This window comes from Puntigrus tetrazona, chromosome 21, assembly GCF_018831695.1.
Source record: "Puntigrus tetrazona isolate hp1 chromosome 21, ASM1883169v1, whole genome shotgun sequence".
NCBI lineage: Eukaryota > Metazoa > Chordata > Actinopteri > Cypriniformes > Cyprinidae > Puntigrus > Puntigrus tetrazona.
The window spans coordinates 16924373-16949341 of NC_056719.1; the positions used below are offsets into that span (position 1 = coordinate 16924373).

Genomic DNA, 24969 nt, shown 5'->3' on the forward strand with positions numbered 1-24969 from the left:
TCATCAGGTATCCCGAAATACTTGCAAATGTATCACGGCTTGTAAAAAAAATATTAAGCAGCAACACAGCGTATTAGAAAGATTTCTGAAGTATCAAGCGACACTGAATACATAAATTAAATACATTAAAAAGTATATTAAAATACAAAACTCCTTTTATATATATATATATATATATATATATATATATATATATATATATATATATATATATATATATATATATATATATATATATATCTCAATGACTGTCTGTACTTTGGATTAAACGTAGCCTTGACGAGCAGAATTTATGGACATGGGTATGTATGTGTTATACATACACACATCTGTGGAGGAGGAACAGCACTGGATGTATTCAAAACATCATTTTGTGTTTCCTGGAAGAACGTAATACAGGTTTGGAATAATTGAATTTACGGTTTTTGGGTGGCCTGGTCTCGTACGAAACCACAAAAGCTAGTTAAATGAACGTTTGAGCCTGTAAGGCACTGTTAGAGAGGCTCTCCTGCAGTCTGCTGGGCTTTACATCCTACGATGTAAAGGCCAGGGTGTTTATTCCCGGTCGGCTCGCGATCATACCACGCTCAAGGAATGATGCTGGAAAGAATGGCTAGAATGAATCAATCCAGGGAAATAATTATTTTCGTGCTTTGATCTGGTCCGAGCATGACACCTGGGTGCAGGTATGGACATCTCGCAGTTCCACTGATTCCTACACAGCATTTGATTCAAATATTTTGATAACTCCATATCCAAAAGGTGCTTCGGACAGTAATGTAATCCAGATTATGATCTGCCCGGCCTGTCTGGAATATTCTAATTCTTTGGCAAAGCTGCTAAAGTGCACTGCTCCTTTCTAGACCACCTTAAAAGACGAGATTCAGCTTGGCATTAAAGTCTATGAAATAAAACAAGAATGCATGGTAGATTAAAATTGCTGCCAGAAGGCCTCAAACTTTGCCGTGGCTACTACAGGAGTTACTCACGGAGAACATGGCTGGTGCTAGCGCTTACCCTGACTGAGAGGCCATGGCCTCCACCAAAGAACCATTGGAAGAGGATTGAGAGAGAAAATTCCAGACAACTCGATGGTTCTTTCCGGCTACGGCTCCCTCTGCTTTACTAGCGTCCGCTTTGAGGCACACTTTCTCGATCGGCAGCTTTCACGCTTCAATCGTCGCTGCTGTATTTCCTGGGAGCTGAGATAAATCTGACTCAGGGAGGGGAGGTTACGGTCCGTCTGAGGAACGAACCACTGCGCTGAACAGAGGAGACGCCGCTACAACGTGCAGGTGAGGAGCGAAGCACGACGATATCTACAAATCCTAGTAAACATTTATTTTGTTTTCCACTTCAAAAAAAACGCGCTTAACGGAACAAAATTCACTAATTACACGAATGGTGTCGCATCCGCGTAAGAGAGCGAACACCCCTCCGTGCGCCGTGGAGAATGGTGCGGTCCACCAGCGCCCTTATAAGGGCATGTTATTTTATGCCAGTCAGCCACTCCCCTCTGTGATGTTCAGAGTCGCAGCAGCCAATCAGCTGCTGTCTCTCAGTAAACACATGCCCTCCCCCCCACTTGAGCCTGAGCCAACACCATCAACGTCAGTTTCCTTAAAGGGCCAGAGGCAGTTTTTCCTCGGAGTCCAGAGGGAAAGCACGCCAAAAACATTAGTAAACCCAGGTGGTGATGAGGCAATTAGACGCAATACGGGAATCACCAAAAAACAATTCTGACTAAGCATTCTGGGTCCAGCTGCATAAACCTAACCACCATGTTAAAACTGTGCCTTTAGTGCAAACCGGCATCCTTAATCAGTCTTAATCGGGCAAATTACACTAGTCTTGACCAGTCTCACCAGACTAACTTTTCAGTGTAAGCAGTTTATGCAACATGCTCCCCGTGTTATAAATAGCTTGAACTTTGATCTAGTTCATCTCATCAAAATCTTACATGTTCTAGTGTATTTGAAGTCACAGAAACGCTTCAGTTTACGCACCAATTCTCACTATAAGTTGCTTATTAGCATGCATATTAATATCATACTGGTTGTTTAATAGTACTTCTAATGGAAATATCATAGTATTGCGTAACGATGATAGTCAGAGATACTGCCTGTGATGCCTTTGACAGCAAGAAAATGTATTATTAAAGTTCAAGATGACAAAAGCGCATTTGGTCTCGTTTGTTCCATTATATTTCTTTTTCTGCATTTTAGCGTTCATTGTTATAACCAATCACACACAATCACGGTGAGTTTATGAATGCAATGACCAATCAGAATCATTTAGTTGAACCGTCGCTGAAATTCTCTCATCATAAAACAACAACAACAACAGGAAGATGTACGTGGGATGTAAATATAAGACACTTCATCATACAGAGCAGATGGCTTCACTGATTAAACTGTGTTTTTTTTATGTAATGTACATGTTCATTGGTCGTTTTCTGTGGCTTTTTTTTTTTTTTTTTAAAGTTCAGAGGAAATGTAAGCATTATAATTAGTGACTTACAATATTTCTAATAAATTATGTTAAATACATACGCACTAGGCTGCTTTTAGCTTCACACTAGAGTTGGTTCACTTTACAGCAATGAAACAAAATAAATAAATAAATAAATTTGTGCCTCGGACCACATGTTGCTGTCGAATTAAAAAAAAAAAAAAAATCTGTCACTGTAAACAAAAAGCTCTTTCTGCTTGCCCCGCCTCTGGGCTCTTCTGATTGGCCCACTGTTTTAGAAATGATGTTAATGAACCACACCGCATGTATATGAAAAAAAAAATAAGAAGAAAAAAAAAATTCAACTCTTTCAGGTCCATTACCCTCAAATTCAAGGACTTAATCAGGGCGTCTACAGATATTTTATGAAGACATTTTTAATGCCACCCATATGAAATTTAAGACGAAACCTTAAAAATAAAAATAAAAAAATCACACATTATTTTACATGCGCATAATGTAATGTTTAATTTTGTTAATTTATTCTGAAACGATTATAACGATTTTTCTATCAGCTTTTACATTCATCTACATATTTTGGATATTAAACTAAGATGTTATTTACTTTTATAAATATATATATATATATATATATATATATATATATATATATATATATATATATATGCACAAAAATTCAAGCACTTTCAAGAACCTGTATTTATGTATGCTTACTTTCAAAAACTTTCCAGGCCCAAAACAAAAACCTCAGATTCCCAAACTTTCAAGGACCTGTGGGAACCCTGTATATAACGCTCCTTTTTATGTCACTGTGCCAAGACAATTTTATTATTATTATTACTTTTTTTTTACTTTTTTTTTTACTAAAACAATACTGAAAAGACGCGAATCGCAAACTACAATCCTTTGAATCAGAATTTGAATCTATTTAATGACTCTTAAAATGGCATTAAAATAATTACAAACGCTTACAACTCACACGGTTTCTACATTTTATACAGCTGGCATATTTTCTACCATTTATGTAGAGCTAAAAGTACATATGTCATTACAAAAGCAATCCCTGTGATTGGTAATTTCACGCGAGGTGTATCTGGTGAACCGCTCGTTATTACTAATCCACGCCGAGGTGGAGAGTCACTCCAGACGTGAAACAGGAAATCTTTCACCCTTTTGAAATGTCTGTGGAAATTTACAGAACACCGTTAACATGTACGTTTAGCTCTACATTGCTAACTAGTACAAAACAGAAGAGGCAGACCGTTTATGCTCGTCAACACCCCTAATTACTGTAATAAGGTCGTTAAAAATCAAAACTCTCCGGTGAGGTTAAGAGGATCCTTGAGCTTTTAAACTAGGACGTTGCGCAACATGCAAAAAAAAAGTTTTAAGGGTATAACCAAATCGTATGTTTTTCATTTCCTTTGTTAAAATGCAAATACATCCAAGTGCATCCGAGGGAACATCATAGTTGTGGCTCAGCACTGGGAAATTTTCTGAATTTAATGCAAACTTATTATGCCTCAAAGAAGTTTAGGAGTTCAAAAGAGACTAACATTTAGGTCGGATTAGACGTTTATGTATTACTGTGGATAAAAAAAAAAAAACATCTTTAAGGCTGACTTTAAGACGGTGCTGTTTGCGTCGCAATAACCTGACCGTAAACCACACACACACACACACACACACACACACACACACACACACACACACACACACACACACACACACACACCTGTGCAATATTAACTTGTCTAAAGAAGCCCTTTGCACTCAACTGTAAAAAATTAACACCACTTTTCAGAAAGCACCAGCCCTTCTACACCGTATTTCTGAATCGTGTAGAGCAGAAGGTGCAGGACTTCTCGACTTTCTGAGTGACGCTATCTCTGAGGATTGTGTGCTCAAGGCGTGTGCCAGAGTCAGAGAGTCTGCCTTTCTGAGGCGCTTCGCTGATGGGGGAAAACTTTGGAGCAGATTTTTAGAACATTAAAAGAAACTTGGGATTAAAACGAGGGTGAACCGGCAAGCAAATTAAAGCATTTTCCTGGCGACCATCCCGATCGATTTAAATATTTCCCAGTCGGTATTGGAAAACAAAACAGCGAACCTCCTTCAGTCGTGTTTCGTCCTCACGTGCCACGCGCAAGAACCAACACAACAATGATTCATTCACACTAACGGTCTGAATCAGCTCGACAGATCCTTCGCTGAATGAGTGCACTTAAAGTGTACACTAAACTTCACCTCATGTCATTTCATGATGGTTCCCGACCAGAAAAAACAACAACAACGTCATCACAAAATTCAATATTTTTCTAAAAAGCTAATGCCTGGCAGCGTACGGCGTCTTAAAATGTCAGCGATTTCACAAATTGCATAATGTCTTGGAGATGGAGGGCGAATCTTTCGGGACAAAATAACGTTGCTCAGAAAATGTCTAACACACTTGAGGACTAAAGCGCTGCTGAACGGTTTAGCCAAGTCATCCTGTGATCGCATGAAAGTCTCTTTGGCATGTTTTAAGTCGCACTCCTGACACGTCAACCTTAAGAAAACTGTTCTATTCACTAAATGTAATCAAAGTAACCTTCCCAATACTGTACAACTGGACCATTTTTGTCATTTTTTTTATAATCGTCATTAATCTTTAACTTAACCGAACCGAGACGTTTCTCCAAAATAAAGAAAAAAACGAGTTAATGCGGTACGTTTTTAAATCGAATGACCTCGTGTTAAAATATCAAAGCCGTTTTGATTTCTCAATGCTTGACCTCTGTAACTGTAACTCAATCATCCGTAAAACTTTCCGCATTATACGCTGGGGAAGCTGGCAGGCCTCGGGGCTTTTGCTCCTTTCACTGAGCGGGACCTTACTGCAGCGAGCTCACGCGGCCCTCAAAACTACGAAGGAAACCGGCGGAGTAAAAGCTGGCAGCGCGGCCCGCCGGATCCACGCGCGCCGACAGCGACACAACTCAGCCGAAGCGACCTTCCGGTCAGAAACGCAGAGGAAAAGGGTCAAGCTACGCAGCGGCGAAACAGGAAGCCCCGCAGAGAGTCGAGAGCCCTATCAGTGTTCACACACGGCATGCGCCGAGCTCAACAATACACCTTTTATCACTGGCTTATCAGCGAACACTCTTCTGACGACGGCGTACGTGTGTGTGTGTGTGTGTGTGTGTTTAGTTTGGTTACATAAGCAACACAAGGTCTGTCCCGGCTCATGATTCACATCCGCGCCGTTTAGCTATTACTTCTGAAAGCGGAATCCAGCCGATTCTCGTTTTTTAATCATGGTTTGTGTAAAAAAAAAAAAAAAAAAGCGCCGACATCTGACGGTTTGGTCAACGGTTTGGTCAAACGACGAATCGAGAAAAGCACGCTGCAAGCCACGGAGGTGACGGGTTTTCAGCTGGTTCGGTTCAACTCTTTGTTGAGGAGATATGAGGCATGAATCAGGAGAATCACAAACTGCCTAAAAGACGAATAAAAGGTTTGAAGTCGTGTACTTAACAGCTTCGGGACTATAATCCCATTAAACACCGCGAGCAACAAATAAAGAATCACAGATGACGATTAACACTTAACGTATAGAAATAAGTTTTAAATTGTAAAAATTAAAAGTGTGAGTATTTGAAATAGCGTTTTCTATCTTCGTGTACTCATCATCGTCACTGCAGTCGTCGGTGTCATGTGATCCGTCGGAAACCGTTCTAATACGCCGATTTATTATCATCATCATCAACGTCGTGCTGCATATCTCTGGAAGCTGTTAAAGTATTTTTCAGGATTCTTTGATGAACACGAATCCACACTACCGTTCAAACGTCTGGTCGGTGTGTTTTTCCCTCTCCTTTTTTTTGAAAAATTACTTTTTAATTCGGCAATGATGCGTTAAAATCGATGCAAAAGTGACAGGAAAGAGTTTAAGAATTAAAAAAAAAGTTAAGCAAGGCTGAAACGGAATCATGGGTAATGTAGTTTTCCACCAGGAAATTCACTGATTATTTGTAGGCATATGCCACTCATTAACAAGTTTTCACTCCCGGAACCTGATTGCCGAGGTGTACGGTTTGAACCAGTGCATTGTGGGATACAGTAGCCAGCACAGTGCGTTCTGTTCTGTTCACTTTACTTCAGTCACACCGAAAAACACTGTTACAACTCAACACGGCTACCTCGTGCATTTTATATAAACTCCAAACAGCCGCTGTCAACATGAACATCTACTTTTTCTCAAAACTCTGTGGCACCAAAGCGGTGCTCTTCTCTAAGAAAAGCAAGATGCTTTAACGTCGCCCTTCGTACTAAGAATACACACCCCCTAATCACTAAACAAACACCCTATGAAGTCCACTTCGCTTTGCAGCAGGGGAAACTGGAACGCACCACAAAGGACGAAGGTAATCAGGGTATTCAGTGCATAAAGAGAATTTGCATACTACATAGATCAAGTGTACTTCATACCACAGTATGCAGCTCCAAAGGCAGCCTTGTTCCTGACTTTAAAATGGCTTCCAAACAAGGATCATGTCATAGGTTTTGCCTTTAAAAATACACAGAGTACGCACTAAAGACGGTATATAGAAAACACAAGCAAAGGGTAATAAAAACACCGATATGGCACCCAAACACTTATTTTAATCGGCTAACATCAAATAAGTCGACTAGCTAGAAGCAAATGTGCACAGCAGTATCTACTCTGAAACGAATCGAGGCGACCTTCAAAAAGACGTTTAAACCGTGTTTACATTTTTGTTTTGTGAAGTTGGTGACGCTAAAGCTACTTCAGCGGGACGTGAAACGGTTACGTCGTGACGTCCGCCGTTTAAATCGCTAACGTCACCGTCAAAAAATGTAACGCGATACACTTCAGGAGTCGAAAGTTCACCGAATATAACGATAAAAAAACGACCAGTGGAGCTACTGAAGCGGCCAGCGAGGTGCGTTTACTAAACTCTCCCATTAGCGTTTAACATCGCGATTAAACTCGAGGTGAACGTGCGCGGAGCTGAAATGACGTAAAAGCCCGTTTCTAGTCATAAACGTGCCAAAACTGGCGTCAAACGGGAACGCTAGGTCTGAGGGCGCTGGACGCGGAGGAACGCGTCATGTTGCGTTAGCGACCGCGAGCTGGTCACGGTTAATTCTCGGTGAACGGACGAAAGGGTGTTCGCGGGGACGCTTTGTCTGGTCGGTGCGTTCGGGATCGTTCAGGATCGGACAGCTCGCGTGTCGGCCGAACGCTTTAACGCGCGCGCGCACGCACGCACGCACGCGTAGAAAGAGGAACGACGCCAGCTCCGCTTTTGTTAACAACTCGTTACGATCGATCCCCCGAACGAACTGATCAAACGTTACTGCACGCGCGTGACCGCGGTTCTTTTCGGTTACGTAACCGCCCGGTTCGTGGCCCACTTACCTCTCGGCTTCTTTTAGGCCCGAAGCATTCTAGCTATGAAAGCCGTTCCCTTTGTCTCCGTCCGCTTCCACACTGATCCGCTGTCGCGTCCCGATAAATGTGTCACCCGCCGACAAGAAACGCGAAAACGCTCGAAAACACACGGCTCTTTTAAGTGAGCCATACCGCTGAGGGCCGTCTGCTCGTCATGGTCGTGTCGGACAGATTTTTCCAGCTGATCATTTTAGGAGATCATCGCGTCTCTGGCTGATTTCGGCTTCGTACACTAACCCGGTCACGTGACGAGAGCGTCCTCTCAGAGAGGGGCTGCGTCTCAAACACAGGGTGCAGACTACCTAGGGAACATGTGTGTCCGCCCTCATTTACCTCAGATAATTTTTTTTTTTTTACCGTTTCAGTTTCTGTTGCTGTCTAAAAACCGTTAAATGCCCTCCCATGGGCGTTTACTTTTAATCTTTTTGTCAACGCTACTCAAAAACTGAACGTTTTTCTACAATTTAACAAAGCGCATTTTTTAATGCGACAATAATCGAGTGACTAAATCCCTGTACTATTGTATAATATATAATTATTCAGATGAATCGCGATTAATCATCCAAAGTATTTTTGTGTACTGTGTATATTTAAAACACGCATGCGTTCAAAAACAACATTTAGGATCGATATTATGTAAATATTACGTATTTATATATACAGTGCACACATCACGTAAACAAAAAGACGGTTCTAATTTTCATAAAAATAATTTTGCCTAATAATTATATAATTAAAATACATAAATATATAAAATATTATTATTATATTATAATAATTATATTTGCATAGAAATATTTATAAATGTATTTTTATGAAGCTATGTCTAACTATAAAGCGATTTCGATCGCTTTTTTAAATTAAATAATGTGTAAAAATATGGCCGCAAATTAAGCATTTCTTACATGCTGCATTTTAAAGAGATTATTTAATATTGCATTTACATCACATCCCACAAAAGGTACATTTCTTTCCGTAAGAAATCAGTTTATTTCATAAGACCATCTTAAAATTATGTTTTACACCTCAGCAAAAAAAAAAAAATGCATTTGTGGTCAAAAAGAAACCAAATGAATGAATGAATAAATCAATGATGAGTAAATTCACTGCTTGAGAAACTACTACAATCTGCCAAAGAGAGATAGCGGAAGCAAACGTAACCGTGGATGTGTTTGATGATGACCACATACACATATATTTCTCAGTTTCTTTACATACGAGACTTTAGACCCTACCCTCATGTATTCAATAGCAGTGTGTTCTCAGCACTCAGTATATGACTCCAGTTCTGTATTGCACTCTCGTTAACTGGACCCTCATTTCTTCTTTTTTCTCTTCTTTGGAGGGCCCTGATCGGAACTGCTCGAGGACTCCGAATCAGAGTCGGAACTGGAGGAAGACGAGGAGGAGGAGGAGGAAGGGCTGGAGGTGTCGTCGCTGTCGCTGCTACTGTCTTCAGACGAGGACGAGGAGCTCGAGGAGTCGCTGCTGTCCGAGGAGGAGTCATTGGAGGAGCTGGACGAACCGCTACTGCTGCTGCTGGAGCTGGAGGAGGACCTGAAAGAAAACAGCACGCGCTTTACACCGCAGCGGCCCAGATCTGGGTTCGTTCCTCAATCGTGGCACAGATCAGCTGCGTGAACCAGAACAACATACACTGAAATGTCACATTTTTTACTTCTGATCTAAACCACTGTGCAATTATATCGGATGCATAACCATATCCAGAGGTATAATGGAAAAGTGCTATTAATTATTAAAAGAAAATACTGATTGAAAAAGTCAATGATAATTGATTAAAAAATCTTTATATAAGATTTTTTAAATCAATTATCATTGACTTTCAATCAATCTCTTTAATAATTATATATATATAAAAATATATTATATATATATATATATATATATATATATATATATATATATATATATATATATATATATATATATATATATATATATATATATATATATATATAGTCCTAATTTTAGCAGACTAAATATTTGTAAAATGTAGTCTATGTGATGCAAGTTTAGAGCATTCAGATCATCCATTAAAAAAATAAAAATAATTAAAGAATTAAGTGATTATGGTAAAAAAAAAAACAATTATAAGAATGTTTTATTTATTCTATTTTATTTATTTATTTTTTTTTAAATCAATCAGACACGAAACCCAACTCTGACGTTAGTTCAGATTAATAAACATTTCTTTAATTAGCTGTAATTAAACTTCTGAAGCATAGTGTGAAATCACTCGAAATTGTTCAAATTTAATGACTCGTTTATTGTTCTGGACGCAAGTATTTTAATATAAACTTTATGATAGTTCAGAATGCTTTTCAAACCCTATAAGAGCAAATAAATTTAATTCATACCGGACCTGGCATGCCGCAAAAGCTTTAGTTTATTAAAGTAATTATAATCTCACTTTGTAAAGGTGCATCAATCACGCATGACGTGTGACACGTTTAGACAGATCACACAGGCGTTCCCAAAAATGACAATGACTCACCTTTTTTTCTTGGTTTTCTTCTCACTGCGTGGTATTAGTCCAGCTCTAAAAAAAAGTGTCAAGGAAGTAGAGTTTTAATATGACTAATAACACAAGGCCCTGCATCATGTTTGCTGGATCAAAAGCAGTACTAGTTTCCTACTAATGCAGGGTTCTGATTACAAACACAGCGCATGTTATCCTCCGGCACGTCACGCTTTCTCACAAACTAAGATTCCTGACTGAATCTGGGGCCACAGCTAATCTTCACACATCTCAGTCTGTACTTTATGCCTAATCCTGATTTCATGACTAGAATTACAGCTAGTGACGGATGATAATGCAAACAAACAAGCCAGATTTGACAGAAAAGGCTGATTTATTTATGCTTTGCTATAAACTGTTTATGAAGTTTAATTATAGAGTACAGATATATATATGAGCATAATTATTTTTTTTTAAATATAACTTCTATAAAATCTTCATTTTAGTTTTGTCAAAACGTTTGTGACGGAAAGCATTTATTAATATAAGCTAATTAGAGATCAGCGTTGCCAAATCATGTAGTATTAGGTCTTTTTTTTGCAAATCAGCATGAGAGAAGTGTAAAATGCAGGACTGCCAGAATTATTCTATATTGATTGTGTTTGACATTCTTTCCGGTATCCACTTTTTTCCTAACGAGGCTTACGCATTTCAATGATGGAGGCACGTTAGGTTTGGAAGGACTGCAACAAAATATTTCAAATCATAAGCTTGCTCTACGACAAAAATCATAATCCATCATTTAGACTTTTCTATTTTCAGAAGAACAATGTTATTTTTGGTACATTAATGGCGTGATATAACAACAATATCTATTGAACGGCTCTTTTCGTTCCGCTGTAAGTGAACGAAGTAAAGACAACATAACACAGTAACAGCCTATTATACTGTGCATTTGCGGTCTGCTCTCTACGATACAAACCATGCACAATTCCCTGGAATGCACGAAGAATAAGCACTTTTTAATTTTTCTCCCCAATTCTCTTCCAGATTCCTTTTACTCGAATGCTGCAAAACGCATGTTACGAAATACAGACATGGCACTATAATGACGTTAGCATAGAAGTGGGATCTTTAGGAGTTATTCGTGGTATGCTGAAAGTAATTTATTAATGCTTTTGCATTTTAAAATGTGCTTTTAATGACCGATGGTTGAAAGGCGAGGAAAATAGCGTCGCCTCATTATAACCGGTGCTTATGGTAGCCACAGTGGGAACATTTTGCGGATTGTTTACAGAAGTTACTACCATAATTTGCACAAAGCATCATGTCTACATAAAAAGCGGTAATATATAAGTGAGTTATCATATAAGGGTATTGACTTATAAATCACAGACTCGTACATTCAGTTTCTTACCCCAAATCATCTGAAGGATTGTTTTCCTTGTCTTTTAGTCTCTTTTTCAACTCAGCTGTCCTGGAAGGTCTATAAAGGTACTTTCTTTTCCCAGTGCACTCGTAGGACCAGTGTCCATATTCCAGACATTTCTGACAGCGAACGTGTTGTTTATTCGCCTCCCTGTGGGAATAACGAGAAGCCACATAGTAACTCGCCGGCGCGGGAAGATAAACACAACAGATAGCGTTTGCGAGCGTTAAAGCCTCGAACTAAACGTCACGAAACGTCATATTTAAAACACAAACTCAAACAGAGGGCTACCCGGACAGTTAACGCCGTCGATACACTATAGACATGACGTAAAGCTCCACTGCAATCTCGTATATTGTGTAAAACAACTCACGCTTGTCTTCGAGCGATCAATCTGTGCATGGGAGTCGCCATTTTGAATGCGATCGCGCGAGTCTGACTTCCGGTTTAATGTCGAGCTTGGAAAAACAACGCGTGCCATCTAAAGCTTCGGAGGATCTTTTTTACGGTTTTTATTCCGTTTAATTAGTCTAGCCAACACAATCTTTTTTTTTTTCTTTCAGAATTTAGAAAGTCAGAACAAAAGGTTTCCAGTTATATTGTCTTGTGTTATAAACTAATTATTGTGTTATTTAGTCATTATGGTCGTACAATTATTATCTGCAAAATATACATTTATATCTTAGTTCAAATTTAAGTAGGCCTAATTTTATTGTGATTTATATATATATATATATATATATATATATATATATATATATATATATATATATATATATATATATATATTCATATATATTCATTTATTAAAATATGTTTTCAGAACATGAGAAATAATAGCTGAAATAAAAATATGTTTTCATTATATTGTATTTCATTTATTTTTATTTTATTTCAGTTAATAAAAATGTTTGGTTTGGATTTTAGTTGAAGATTAAATGACAAATACAACATTATTAGCTACAGAACATTAAGAAATATAACAAAGATAACAGTCAGGGGAAAGAAAAGTCAGTTTTAACCTAAATAAAGCGATGCATAAAATGATAATAAATAATTCAGATGGGAGGAAAAACACATACTACTAATAATAAAAACAACAGATAATAGAAAATCAAGTAAGCAAAAGAATAAATAAATACAAAGCAGTAACCTTAGTAATTTTTGATCATATTTTTCAATATTTTTAATAATAAAAAGCTTATTTATTCAGCTTTATTGAGATGTCACATGTCTGGCTGGAAATAGTAGATTTGTAAAACAATATTTTTTTATCCCTGTCAGCAAAACCAAACAAATATTTCCAAAACAAAGCAAACTGAAATCACACAAAATCAATCGCAAACTTGCGAAAACATTTGATTATTATTATTATTAGAACTAAAATAAAATAAAATCTCTCGAACAAACTATTCCACAATGGTTTCTTGCGCTGACGTAAACGCATCCGTCGCCTTTCATTGGCTGGATTTGTCGTCATGGCTCCGTCATTCACGGAAAGCTCCAGAGCCATCTAGAACTCCCGTAATCTCGCGATAAAACCGTTGACTTGAGCGTGAACTCGAGCTTTTGCCCGTTGCATGCAGCAGTCAGCCGGTCTGCATCAACTTAGTCAATGGATAATCGAGCGCTATGAAATCGCCTTAAACACGACTTTTAGGAATAACAAGCTCGACCGCGCTTCTCCGTGACCGTTATATGTTTTAAAAGGACCCTTCTTGCTAGCACCGAGTATTTTAGCCGGACTACAATTGTGAAGATGTCAGTGGTGGGATTCGATGTGGGCTTCCAGAGCTGTTACGTTGCTGTGGCCAGGGCCGGCGGAATAGAGACCGTAGCGAACGAATACAGCGACAGATGTACACCGTAAGTCAAATAACGTCACGTTACTTCCAACACTTTTCGTGTTGCCGCGCGAACCGTAAACGGACCTGTCACAATCCGTTCGCGCGCTGACATCCAAACTAAGAAGCGTGGACCGCGAGCGTGTTTTCTTTCGTCGTGTCGCTCGGTTTGGATCTAAATCGCGTAAAGCTAGCTGGTGTCGGATCGACATTGCCCGTGATTTGCGGCGCTTCGTTGGGAAGGCGAGCGTGTCTTTGGGCTTGTTTGGCAGCAGTTTTTCATTGTGATGAAGGAGAGCGGTTAGCCGCATGCTACAGCGTGGCTCGCGCTGCCGTGACGTCACGCCGGCGGCCGCAGGAACATTCTAGCACGTTTTAATAAGGCCGCTCGGAAACCCGATATAACTGCTTATTAGACGTTTATTCTTGCTGTTATGTCGCTTAAACTTAACGTGTCATTTAAATATTAAACGATACCGAGCAAAGGTCTTGAGATAATAGGAGTTATTGACCAGTCGGTGTACTTTACGTGAAAAAAAATAAATAATAATAATAGACTTGATTTTTATAGTTATAAAGTAGAATTGGTATTCACTTGAGAGAGGGAGTTTTAATAATGCTGCTGTTGTACTTTAGAGGATGCTTCTGGTTATTACTTTATTAAAATGCTTTATTAAACTGTGATGTACCGGTTTAATGAGATGAATTAAATCATTTTCAACCGTTGAAAAGAGACGCAAAATTTAAAAATATAAATGAATGCAAAATAAACGACCAAAAATAATTTTGACGTAATCGATTTTGTGACGTCTCTGTCTCATTGCAGCACACCAGACACTATAGGAGCATGGTGTCTCGCATTTTGAAAATCTTAATGATAAAAAAAAATCTTTTAGTGGGTACCCAGCCTAAACAGCTGATAAAAACATCACAAAAATCCACACCACTTCAGTCCATCAGTCAATGTCTCCAAAGTGGAGAAACCGATCTTTAAGACCCACGTTTAACTTCAACATGCAAGTCCACAATCCATAAAATTGCTTCATGGAGTGTGTTGTGAAGATTCAACATAGTTTGCAAGCAAAAGCAGTTCTAAGCAAATAAGCTTCTTTTTTTGTTTGTGTAAACCACAGAAGACATTGGACTGGAGTGGTGTGGATTATTATATCAGCTATTTGGGCTCTCATTCTGACGGCACCCATTCACTGCACTATTGTTGAGCTGGTGATGCAGCGCCACATTTCTTTAAAATCTTATGAAGAAACAAGCTCATCTGCATCTTAGATGACCCGAGAGCGTGTGAACTTTCAGGAATTTTTAATTTTGTAGTGAGCCATTCTTTTTAAGGAGCATGCCATTAAAGTTTAGAGATTAATGACGGATTAGGATCATTTTAAATGGTATGATGAATGTTTTTTTTTGCTTTCTTTTTTCAGGTCATTTGTGTCGTTTGGTCCTCGTAACCGATCGATAGGGGCAGCCGCCAAAAGCCAGGTAGATGTTTATTAAATTTTTTTTTAAAAATAAGTGAGAATGCATTTCATGGCTGGACAGGACAGTCGTAACACTAATTTCTGTTCTCACAACAAGGTGGTCACAAACTGCAAGAACACCGTGCAGGGTTTCAAGCGATACCATGGCAGGGCGTTCAGCGACCCGTACGTTCAGGCGGCGAAGTCCGGCCTGGTCTTTGATCTCGCTCAGATGCCGACCGGAACCACTGGTATTAAGGTAAGTCTAAGTACACAGCGGTGACGGGGGCAGACAGTCACGTGTGTTTTAACAGCTGCTGTATTCAGATGTGGCCATGTGCTTCTTGTCGTCCGTCTCCACAGGTCATGTATATGGAGGAGGAGAAGGTGTTCAGCATTGAGCAGGTGACCGCCATGCTGCTGACCAAACTGAAGGAGACCGCTGAAGCTGCTCTCAAAAAACCTGTGGCAGACTGCGTCATCTCTGTACGCCTGTTCTCTCTAAGTATACTTGAAATGTTCACTGGGACTGCACAGTGCGTCAGGAAAAGTGCATGCAGTACACTTTTGTGAAGCAATGCTTGTGTACATATTTGTATAAAAAAATGTATTCAGTGACTTACAAATGATGACAGTTGTAGAAATAAATTATACACTTATAACAAATAGAATTATTTATATATATATATATATATATATATATATATATATATATATATATATATATATATTATATATAAAAATATATATATATATTTTTATTTATATATGTGTGTTATATATATATATATATATATATATATATATATATATATATATATATATATATATATATACACACACACACACACACACACATTTCAAAACCCACAAAAAATGTCTGTAATTTAAAATAGGTTATATGAATATGTCTGTGTATTTAATATTTAATTTACATAAAGTGTGCTCACATAATGATATATATTTGCAAACCTCAGTGCTTGATTGCTTTAATCTGCTAAATGTGACTAAGGTGTGAAGATATATATAATATTTTGATCAAATATTTAAAGGTGCTTTGACTACATGAATTTATGACGCGTCACTACCTTTACCTCCGTTTACCTTTTATCCTTCTCTGTCGTTAGTCCCAGTGACAATATTATTTTCATCATTCGTGTCTTTAGTGCTTAGCTGTTGTAGTTACCGTGTAATGAATGCGAGTAGTCATTGTATTTTTGTTGGCGTGTGTTCTCTCGTGCTTGCGCAGGTTCCCAGCTTCTTCACTGATGCTGAGAGAAGATCAGTCATGGACGCTGCTCAGATCGCAGGCCTGAACTGCCTCCGACTCATGAACGACACCACGGCAGGTGAATTATTGACCAGGGGTTTACTTCCGTCCTCGTTTGTGCCTGACCCTTCATGTCACATTCTCACGTTCACGAGCTTTTTCTTTTCCGACAGAACATTGATAATACGAGTGAATGCGACTCTAACTCCCCTTTTGATGTGTTAAATGTAATTGTAGTTGCACTGGCCTATGGGATCTACAAACAGGACCTGCCTGCTCCCGAGGAGAAGCCCAGGATCGTGGTGTTCGTGGATGTGGGTCATGCTGGTTACCAGGTCTCTGTGTGCGCCTTTAACAAGGGGAAGCTGAAGGTGAGCCTTTTCTCTCCACGTAATTTATTGTGCGTTTATACTCAGAAAACATTCATATTAACGGCTGGGTTAGGTTATTATTGTTAACATGATGCAATGGTTATGCAATCAGTAACCTACAATAAAGTAAAAAATAGTAGATGAAAAATGTATTTCTGTTAGTTGGCTGAACTTATTTTGTTTATCTTTATACAAGCAATTAAATGAAAAGCAAAATATATTAATAGCTTAATATATTAGATTAACAATGACTATATATGAGCCAAAATAAAATTCTGTTCATTTCACTTATTCAGTCTGATTTGACTAATTTGTGTCACGGCTGAACTAAATTATTTTAGCAAAAATGAGTAATAAATTGAATAAATTATGCAACAGTTGGACTCCAGATTGTTGGGCGCTAGCTATCTTTGTCTAAAAATGTGAATTTATGCATGAAACTGGAACATTTGTGAAATCATCTTTTCAATCCAACGAATGAGTGGTAACATAGCTTTACACATGCATGTCGTTTGTCCAGTGCCATTTAATTTAATTTTTTTAAGATTAGCTGTCAAGTCTAAACGGTTTAAACTTAAAGGTATAGTTCACCCAAAAATTTGAATTTAGTTATTCATAACACAAATTAAGATACTTCTGATAAATTCAGAGAGCTCTGGGCCATGATCATTTAAGGATGTTGTAATTCATCAGAAATCTCTTCATTTGTGTTCTGAACGGTCTTGTGGGCGATAGCGCTCTTAGCATAGCTTAGCATAGATAAATGAATCCAATTAGATCAGTAGCATAGCGTTCAAAAATGACCAAAAAGTATAAAAAAAAAATTCTATTTGAAATGTGACTCTTCTGTAGTTATATTGTGTATTAAAACCGGCGGGAAATAAAGAGCTGTGGTTTTTCTAGGCTGGTGATTAGGAACAATATATCACTGCGTCTCCTGCGGTCATGGTATGGCAGCCTTGATTATTACGCTGGAATGGGAATATAGCTCCTAATCATATCAGCCTGGAAAAGCAATGCTACATTGGTCTTAGTACACGATATAACTACAGAAGAGTCGGGTTTTAAATGGGAACAATATTGAAACTCGTTGCATGCGATGCTACCGGTCTAACCGGATTCAATGAATGATGCTAAGCTATGCTAAAAGTGCTATCGCCAGACACACAAACGGGCTGAATGCATCCCGAAAGGGTAAAACTCAACTTATTAACTTACAAGAGTTGGAGAATGAGTCTAGTTCCAGATAAGCTACATATACAATATATGCAATGCGTGTTATACATGTGCCGGCAACAGCTTGTCCCTCAATGCTTGTGTTTTACCGATGAACGCAGGTTCTGGGTTCCGCGTTCGACCCCGAGCTGGGCGGAAAAGACTTCGACGAGGTGCTGGTCAAGTACTTCTGCGAGGAGTTTGCGCAGAAGTACAAGCTGGACGTGCGATCCAAGCCCCGCGCTCTGGTGCGCCTCTACCAGGAGTGCGAGAAGCTGAAGAAACTCATGAGCGCCAACTCCTCGGACCTGCCGCTCAACATCGAGTGCTTCATGAACGACATCGACGTCTCCAGCCACCTCAACAGGTCGGTGCTAAACCGGGCGCACGATGTCAGCGGCGCGTGTCTGTCGCGCTAATTGGTTCAAATACCCCGTCTAATAATATCTCCATGACTCTCTTGTTCCAGAGCCAAGTTTGAGGAGTTCTGCTCAGAGCTGCTGGCCAAGGTAGAGGCTCCGCTGCGCAGCATCATGGAGCAGACCAGTGAGTTAAACGAGCGCTTGTGCTTTCAGCTGCATGCCTTCCCCGTCAAGCAGCGATGCAACAGCGGTGGTGTTTTTTTTCCCCTTCTACAACCAGGACTGAAGAAAGACGACATCTATGCAGTGGAGATCATAGGCGGCGCCTCCAGGATTCCAGCCATCAAAGAGAGGATCAGCAAGTTTTTCGGGAAGGAGCTGAGCACGACGTTGAACGCCGATGAGGCTGTGGCCAGAGGATGTGCTCTGCAGGTTAGTTCTTGGAGTCTCAAACCCAGCGAGATATTCTTTATAAAAGTTAAGACTCCATGCCTTGCTTAAAGCAGTTACAGTTTATGGTATGTGGAAAATAATGTTTATTGGAGTGTAAACTGCATAGAAACGTTGCATTGCACCAAATACACACAATAATGTTGCACCATAATACGACCCTTTAATTTAAAGATGGCAACCATAGTGTATACTAGCTTAATAATTGAATTTATTAGATCGTAATTACTACATTATATCATTTGAATGCCAAATAAAATGTCATAATAAATAAATGTCCCATTTTAAAATTTTAGTGCTTATTTATTGCTCTTTATAAATTCCAAATAGAGATTATAAATGAATGTGTTTTTGTTTTTTCAAATCTTAACGGAAACATATTTTCCCTGTTGATTATGTGAGACAAAAGAACAGGAAAGATTAAACCTAAATGATGTGCTTAAAAAAAAAAATCGATGATGTTAAAATTATACTTTAAAAGGTGGCTTTTTTCCACCTGCTTCTCATAATAACAGCTCTAAATTCTGCATCTGTGTTGTTCCTCCTCAGTGTGCGATCCTGTCGCCCGCCTTCAAAGTGCGCGAGTTCTCCATCACTGACGTGGTTCCCTACCCCGTCTCTCTGAAGTGGACCTCGGCGGCTGACGAAGGCGTCAGGTGTGTTCTCGGGTCTCTGTGCGTCATGATTAACTCTCTTCGTTCACTCTTCTAACGCTCACGTTATGTCTTGCTCTGCAGTGACTGTGAAGTTTTCCAGAAGAACCACGCTGCACCCTTCTCTAAAGTGTTGACTTTCTACCGGAGAGAGCCTTTCTCTTTGGAGGCCTACTACAACAATCCCAAAGAGCTGCCGTATCCCGATCCTACCATAGGTATGCTGGGAATGCAGCTTTGTTTAATGGGAATTTAGCGCAGTGCTACTTTAATAATTTTAATGGCGGTAATTGTTAAAGTGCGCGCACACACACACACACACACACATATTCGTATATCCACAGACAATTATAAACACACACATTCTTTATTTAGTGGCTTTATATATACAGTATATATGTGTGTGTGTGTTTGTGTGTGTATATATATGTATTTTTTTTTCACTATTTTCAGCATGGTTGGTAAGTTGAGAAGATTAAGGGTTTTTTGAGGGTTTGATCTTTTCACATCTGGCAACCTCAAGCAATCGAGAAAAGCAGGAATCAAGATTAGGATTAATTGTGTAACCCCTACTGACTAATTCCTGCTGTCCGCAGGCCAGTTTAACATCCAGAAGGTGGTGCCCCAGCTGTCCGGTGAGAGCTCGAAGGTGAAGGTGAAGGTGCGTGTGAATGTTCACGGGGTCTTCAGTGTGTCCAGCGCCTCCCTGGTGGAGGTCGTGAAGTCCGCGGAGGGAGAGGAACCCATGGAGACGGAGACTCCGTCCAAAGAGGACGAGGTAAAGTGGACCCTCGTGGTTTTATCGATGCCGTGACATCCGCTGGGCACGGAGCGGTTGGTTTAAAAAGCATTTATTAAGCATTAGCTTTAAAAACTAGGTTTCACTTGCTTTGTGAGCATTATTATGAGTTTAAATGTGAAATCGAATCCTTTGTACTGTCGTTCTGTGTGTGTGTGTTCAGAGTCACTTCTGAAATTAATACCCTAAAAGCAGAATAAAAATAGATTTCTCACGGTTTAGATCTATTTTCTTAAAATTGCGTAATTTTAAATTTCACAGTTCCAAGTTCTAAACTCGGAATTCAGAAGTGTAAGGAGAATCAGAATCGTGAGCCTAAAAATGATTAATAAACGTACGACCTGAATATATTTTAGAAAAGTTCACATCTGAAATGTTCTTTTGTTACGATTAACAAAACTTCATTTCAAGTATATTTATTTATAGCTTGCCATAAAATAGCCTTGATACTAGCATCACAAAGTGAATGAAGAAATAATAAAATATATTCTGCTTCCGTACACACTTGTGAGACGCAAAACAAAGGTTTATAAGATTATTCAAAGGCGAGTTTGGGTTAGTAGGAGCTGCTCTTTTGTTTTTTGTTGCTATCCGATGAGATGACCGTTTACAGAACCCTGTGAACAATAATTATATCCGTTTTTAAAGAACAAGATGCAAGTGGATCAAGAAATGCAGAAGGCTCAAGGTGACGATCAGAAAGAACACGCAGATAAGAAATCAGACACGGAAGACATGGAGGTGTGTGAATACACTTGCACACCAACACCAGAGATACAGCGTTTCAACAAAATACAAACACAGCCTGCTTGTTGCGCGTCTAAAAAAATTGACAGACTGGTGATTTGCATTTTTTGTATTGTCATATGACATCAAAACCATGTAAAAGAAAAAACCAGCTTATGTGTCCTTACGTGAATGTTATACCATGCTTATGTTATAGAAAACACATTGGTAACCCAACACGGTACTAAAACTGAACCGCACGGGTCTAAAATATACAGTATCAGAAGAGAGAGAGTGCATTGGATTGCTGCGTTACTTCACTTGTTCAAGAGTAAACACAGTAGAATTGCACACGATTTGACATTAATAACAAAGATATGGGAGCATTTTTCTCCTCAACCCGCTTCTGCTTTACAACACCACTGTTTGCAACATTAATTGTGACCGTAATAACATTTAGACCGCAGATGACAACAAACAAGAGGAGAAGAAGAATGAACCTCCGCAAGCCAAGAAAGCCAAGGTGAAGACAAAGACGGTGGATCTTCCCATCGAGAACAGCCTGCACTGGCAGCTGAGCAGCCAAACGCTCAATCTGTTCATGGAGAACGAGGTACGAAGCACTGAACGAAACTTACTCATTAAAAAAATGTTGAATTAATTATATTTAAGATTCAAAATGTTTTGAAAGAATGATTGAGCGACTCATTTAAATACTGAATGAATCAACCTTTTGGAAAGAAATCTCTGATTCGATGATGAATCACTTTTTTGACAGCCAGTTTTCTCCATCTAGTAGCGAAACAATGCAATCAGCACATTATTTGAAGTGCCAAATATTTTTTTTAAAGGTCATTTGCTCTATTTTGATTGCTTCAGCAGACATCGGTGTTTACATGCAAACTATAAACCCTTATCCCAGTTATTCTGTGACTATTTAATGATTAAAATTATAATGATTATTTAATATTTTCCATTTTTCATAATCACATAAAGTGCATTAAACAATTTCAGTAGTTCAATAATTTTCAATGGTTATAATTTCCCAAACTGGGCTTATAAACTGAGCATTTATATATATATATATATATATATATATATATATATATATATATATATATATATATATATATATATATATATATATATATATAAAATGATAAAAAATGCTAAGTAAAAGTAATTTGAACACTGAAAGATGCAAGTACCTTTTGGTTTCTGATGGGGTTTTTTTTTTGTCTGCAGGGGAAGATGATCATGCAGGATAAGCTGGAGAAAGAAAGAAATGATGCCAAGAATTGTGTGGAAGAATATGTTTATGAAATGAGAGAGAAACTTCACGGAGTGCTGGAGAACTTTGTCAGCGAGGCTGTGAGTGTCTACATGTATTTGCCTTCTTAAAGGTAGCTGTGCTTCTAAGTCACTGTTTTTATGAAGCAACGTCTTTGGATGCAGGATCGAGATTCTTTCTCCTTGAAGCTGGAGGACACTGAAAACTGGTTGTATGAAGAAGGAGAGGACCAGCAGAAGCAAGTGTACATCGATAAACTGGCCGAGCTGAAGGTACACGAGGTGTCTTACTGATTTGTTGAGCGTTGAAACCGTTGCCTGTTAAAATAGAATGGGAAATGATCAACCTAAATGATGCTCCTAGAAACTGGGAGAACCGATTCTAAGCAGATACGTGGAGGCAGAGGAGCGGCCCAAAGTGTTGGACGAGCTCGGGAGGCAAATCCAGCAGTACATGAAGGTCGTCGAGGCTTATAAAGCCAAGGTAGGCCCTCATCAAGTCGAGGCACGCGGCCTTTTATACATTCGAGATCGGGTGAATCGCATTTCTGTCATCTCTTTACTCAGGATGAGCTGTACGACCATTTGGATGAGCTGGAGATGATGAAGGTTGAAAAGCAGGTGAATGAAACCATGACCTGGATGAACAACAAAATGAATCTGCAGAGCAAGCAGAGTCTCAGTCAGGACCCTGTGATTAAAGCCCAAGAGATCCAGGCCAAAACAAAGGTATGAACCTCACCAGCGCTTTGATTTATCCATATGGCTCAAAATCTGCTAAGGGGTAATTAAATATAGCATTGTGTTAAAAAAACAAAACAATGCATAAATGAAAAAATTTTTTTATATGTATATATGTGTGTGTGTGTATATGTATATATAATATATATATATTTGTGTATATTTATTTTATTTTTTATTTATTTTTTGTAAAATTAAGTAATTTGATCAAACCTTAAAGGAAGTGACGAGATGCAGATCAAACTACATTTTATGAAAATCCTTAAAGAAATGGTGCAAAAATTCTGGCATCGTTTCCTCACCCTCTAGTAGTTCCAGATCTGTATGAATTTCTTAGAAGATATTTTAAAGAAAGTTTGTAACCAGGCTGTTTTGGTCATCACTGACTTCCATAGTAGGAAAAAAAAAAAACTATGGGAGTCAATGGTGACCTAAAACAGCCTGGTTACAAACTTTTATAGCGATACACAGGTATCCTCTGAAACTCAAAGCGTCCAGTACTGCAGGAAATGCGTGTTTTCTGGAGCTCCTGCAGATATTAAAATTGCACTTCATTACACTTTACTAAATGAAGTTAATTTCATGGCTTAAATTGCGTGTCAGTCATTTTTCAAAAATGTTGAGCTCAAAACTGCTCAAAGTAACAAGTTCTTTTTATTACAATAATAATGGGAAAGTTGTTTTATCATAACCCCTCAGCAGATCTACGTCCCGTTGAGAACAGTCTGCTAACGCTAACTCCATCGTTACACAGGAGCTGTATTCCGCTTGCAATCACGTCGTCTCCAAGCCCAAGCCCAAAGTGGAGCCTCCCAAGGAGGAGACGCCGGTGGAGCAGAATGGCCCTGTGAATGGACAGGAGGGTTCGGACCCGGAGAAGGGCCAAGCTGCGCCGGAAAACACAGAGGCCAAGCTTCCTGAAATGGACATCGACTAGGTTCTCTCGGCCCTCTTCTGCGCCCGCACCAGCCTCTCTCACGCCTCTCTCACGCCTCCGAGTTTGGATTCAGAAAAACGCAAAAAAAAAAAAAAAAAAAAAAAAAAACACAAAAAAAAGGTTGATTTTGAAGCAGGCTGACCAGTTCAGTTCTCCTGCTGTTGGTGGCATGTTTCTTTCTTTTTCTTTCTTTCTTTCTTTCCGTTTTGCTGTTTAAAAACAGGATGCATAGAGATCCAATCTCTCTTTTGGTTTCTTCGAACAGGAAAAAAACATGTTACAGATACAGGACGAGAACCTGGTCTTTGTAGCTTTTTTTTTTTTATTTTTATGATGTATCCACGGTTCCAGTTTCCTGAATATAGAAAGTGGACGTGATTCTCAAACGGGACGGACTGGTTTAGCACTGTTTAACGGATAACACGTTTCTGTTCTCGACTACTGTTTGGAGAGTTCATTAGCTTCGAAGATTTGCCGCACAGACTTAACTTCACACGTGAAGTTTCTAACTACCAGATCTCGGTGGAAAAAGCACTGAAACCGCCGAACCTTTTCTCGAGGCAGAGGCGTGAGCTGCACTGTACGTCCAAGTAGAGCTGAGTTACTGTTAATGCAGTATTTCGTGGTGAAAGGTGCGTCGTTCTGTGTCCACGGCCTGCGTGTGCTCGCTTTTTTGGGTCTAGCCCTGTTAGTCTGTTTTCCTTTTCTACTCTGCAGCCTGTGTGTGAGTGTGTGTGTGTGTGTGTGTGTGTGAATGGTGGAGACTAATTTGGTGTCCGTTCCGCTCACGAATGATGAGAATGATGAGAATAAACCATTCATTTTGGTATAGAGTCAAAAGAATTTATTGGAACGTATTGGAATGTATTTATTGGATGTACTGTACATACTGGTTTACTTTTAGTGTAATTACAGTGTCGGTTTAGTGGGGTGAAATAAAATCATCAGGTATTTTGAAAATCGCATTCGTCACCGAAATACGGTACAATTAAATGCATGAA

At 39.0% G+C, this 24969-nt stretch overlaps 3 protein-coding genes across 4 annotated transcripts in view; 1 reads left to right on the forward strand and 2 right to left on the reverse strand.

Moving 5' to 3' along the window:
- aff4 (AF4/FMR2 family, member 4) overlaps positions 1 to 8706 on the reverse strand; it is a 32132-nt gene extending 23426 nt beyond the window's left edge. Inside the window, exon 1 of one of the 2 annotated variants that reach the window (XM_043220900.1) lies at positions 7898 to 8706. Coding sequence is in view for 1 of the 2 variants with exons in the window: in XM_043220899.1 (XP_043076834.1) it covers positions 1018 to 1034 (17 nt within the window). In the remaining variant the exon portion in view is untranslated. Of the gene's footprint in view, positions 1 to 1017; positions 1210 to 7897 lie in introns of those variants that run through there. The other variant, XM_043220899.1, reaches the window with a different exon arrangement.
- Positions 8707 to 8839: 133 nt separating this feature from the next.
- Positions 8840 to 12529, reverse strand: zcchc10 (zinc finger, CCHC domain containing 10). The gene is made up of 4 exons (XM_043220901.1): positions 12212 to 12529; positions 11827 to 11988; positions 10446 to 10490; positions 8840 to 9487 (listed from the first exon to the last, which is right to left on the reverse strand). The coding sequence occupies exons 1-4, from the start codon at positions 12250 to 12252 to the stop codon at positions 9247 to 9249; spliced, it is 489 nt and encodes a 162-aa protein (XP_043076836.1). The 5' UTR covers positions 12253 to 12529; the 3' UTR covers positions 8840 to 9246.
- Positions 12530 to 13388: 859 nt separating this feature from the next.
- Positions 13389 to 24928, forward strand: hspa4a (heat shock protein 4a). The gene is made up of 19 exons (XM_043221198.1): positions 13389 to 13704; positions 15119 to 15176; positions 15273 to 15413; positions 15518 to 15640; positions 16404 to 16503; positions 16662 to 16795; positions 18133 to 18377; positions 18480 to 18556; positions 18653 to 18804; positions 19372 to 19478; positions 19560 to 19693; positions 20072 to 20253; positions 20923 to 21015; positions 21461 to 21613; positions 22246 to 22371; positions 22456 to 22563; positions 22655 to 22774; positions 22858 to 23019; positions 23786 to 24928. Exons 1-19 carry the CDS (start codon positions 13598 to 13600, stop codon positions 23966 to 23968), a joined length of 2505 nt encoding a protein of 834 aa, XP_043077133.1. The 5' UTR covers positions 13389 to 13597; the 3' UTR covers positions 23969 to 24928.
- The last annotated feature ends 41 nt before the right edge of the window (positions 24929 to 24969 follow it).

Bases quoted from the DNA above. Each gene is read 5' to 3' on its own strand.
- zcchc10 (XM_043220901.1), bottom strand. From the start codon at position 12,252: ATGGCGACTCCCATGCACAGATTGATCGCTCGAAGACAAGC. The intron at 10,491-11,826 runs GTAAGAAACTGA...ACTTTTTTTTAG, and splicing joins AATCCTTCAGATGATTTGGG to AGCTGGACTAATACCACGCA. The intron at 9,488-10,445 runs GTGAGTCATTGT...GTTTTCTTTCAG, and splicing joins AAGAAAACCAAGAAAAAAAG to GTCCTCCTCCAGCTCCAGCA.
- hspa4a (XM_043221198.1), top strand. From the start codon at position 13,598: ATGTCAGTGGTGGGATTCGATGTGGGCTTCCAGAGCTGTTACGTTGCT. The intron at 18,557-18,652 runs GTGAGTTAAACG...TTCTACAACCAG, and splicing joins CAGCATCATGGAGCAGACCA to GACTGAAGAAAGACGACATC. The intron at 23,020-23,785 runs GTATGAACCTCA...ATCGTTACACAG, and splicing joins AGATCCAGGCCAAAACAAAG to GAGCTGTATTCCGCTTGCAA.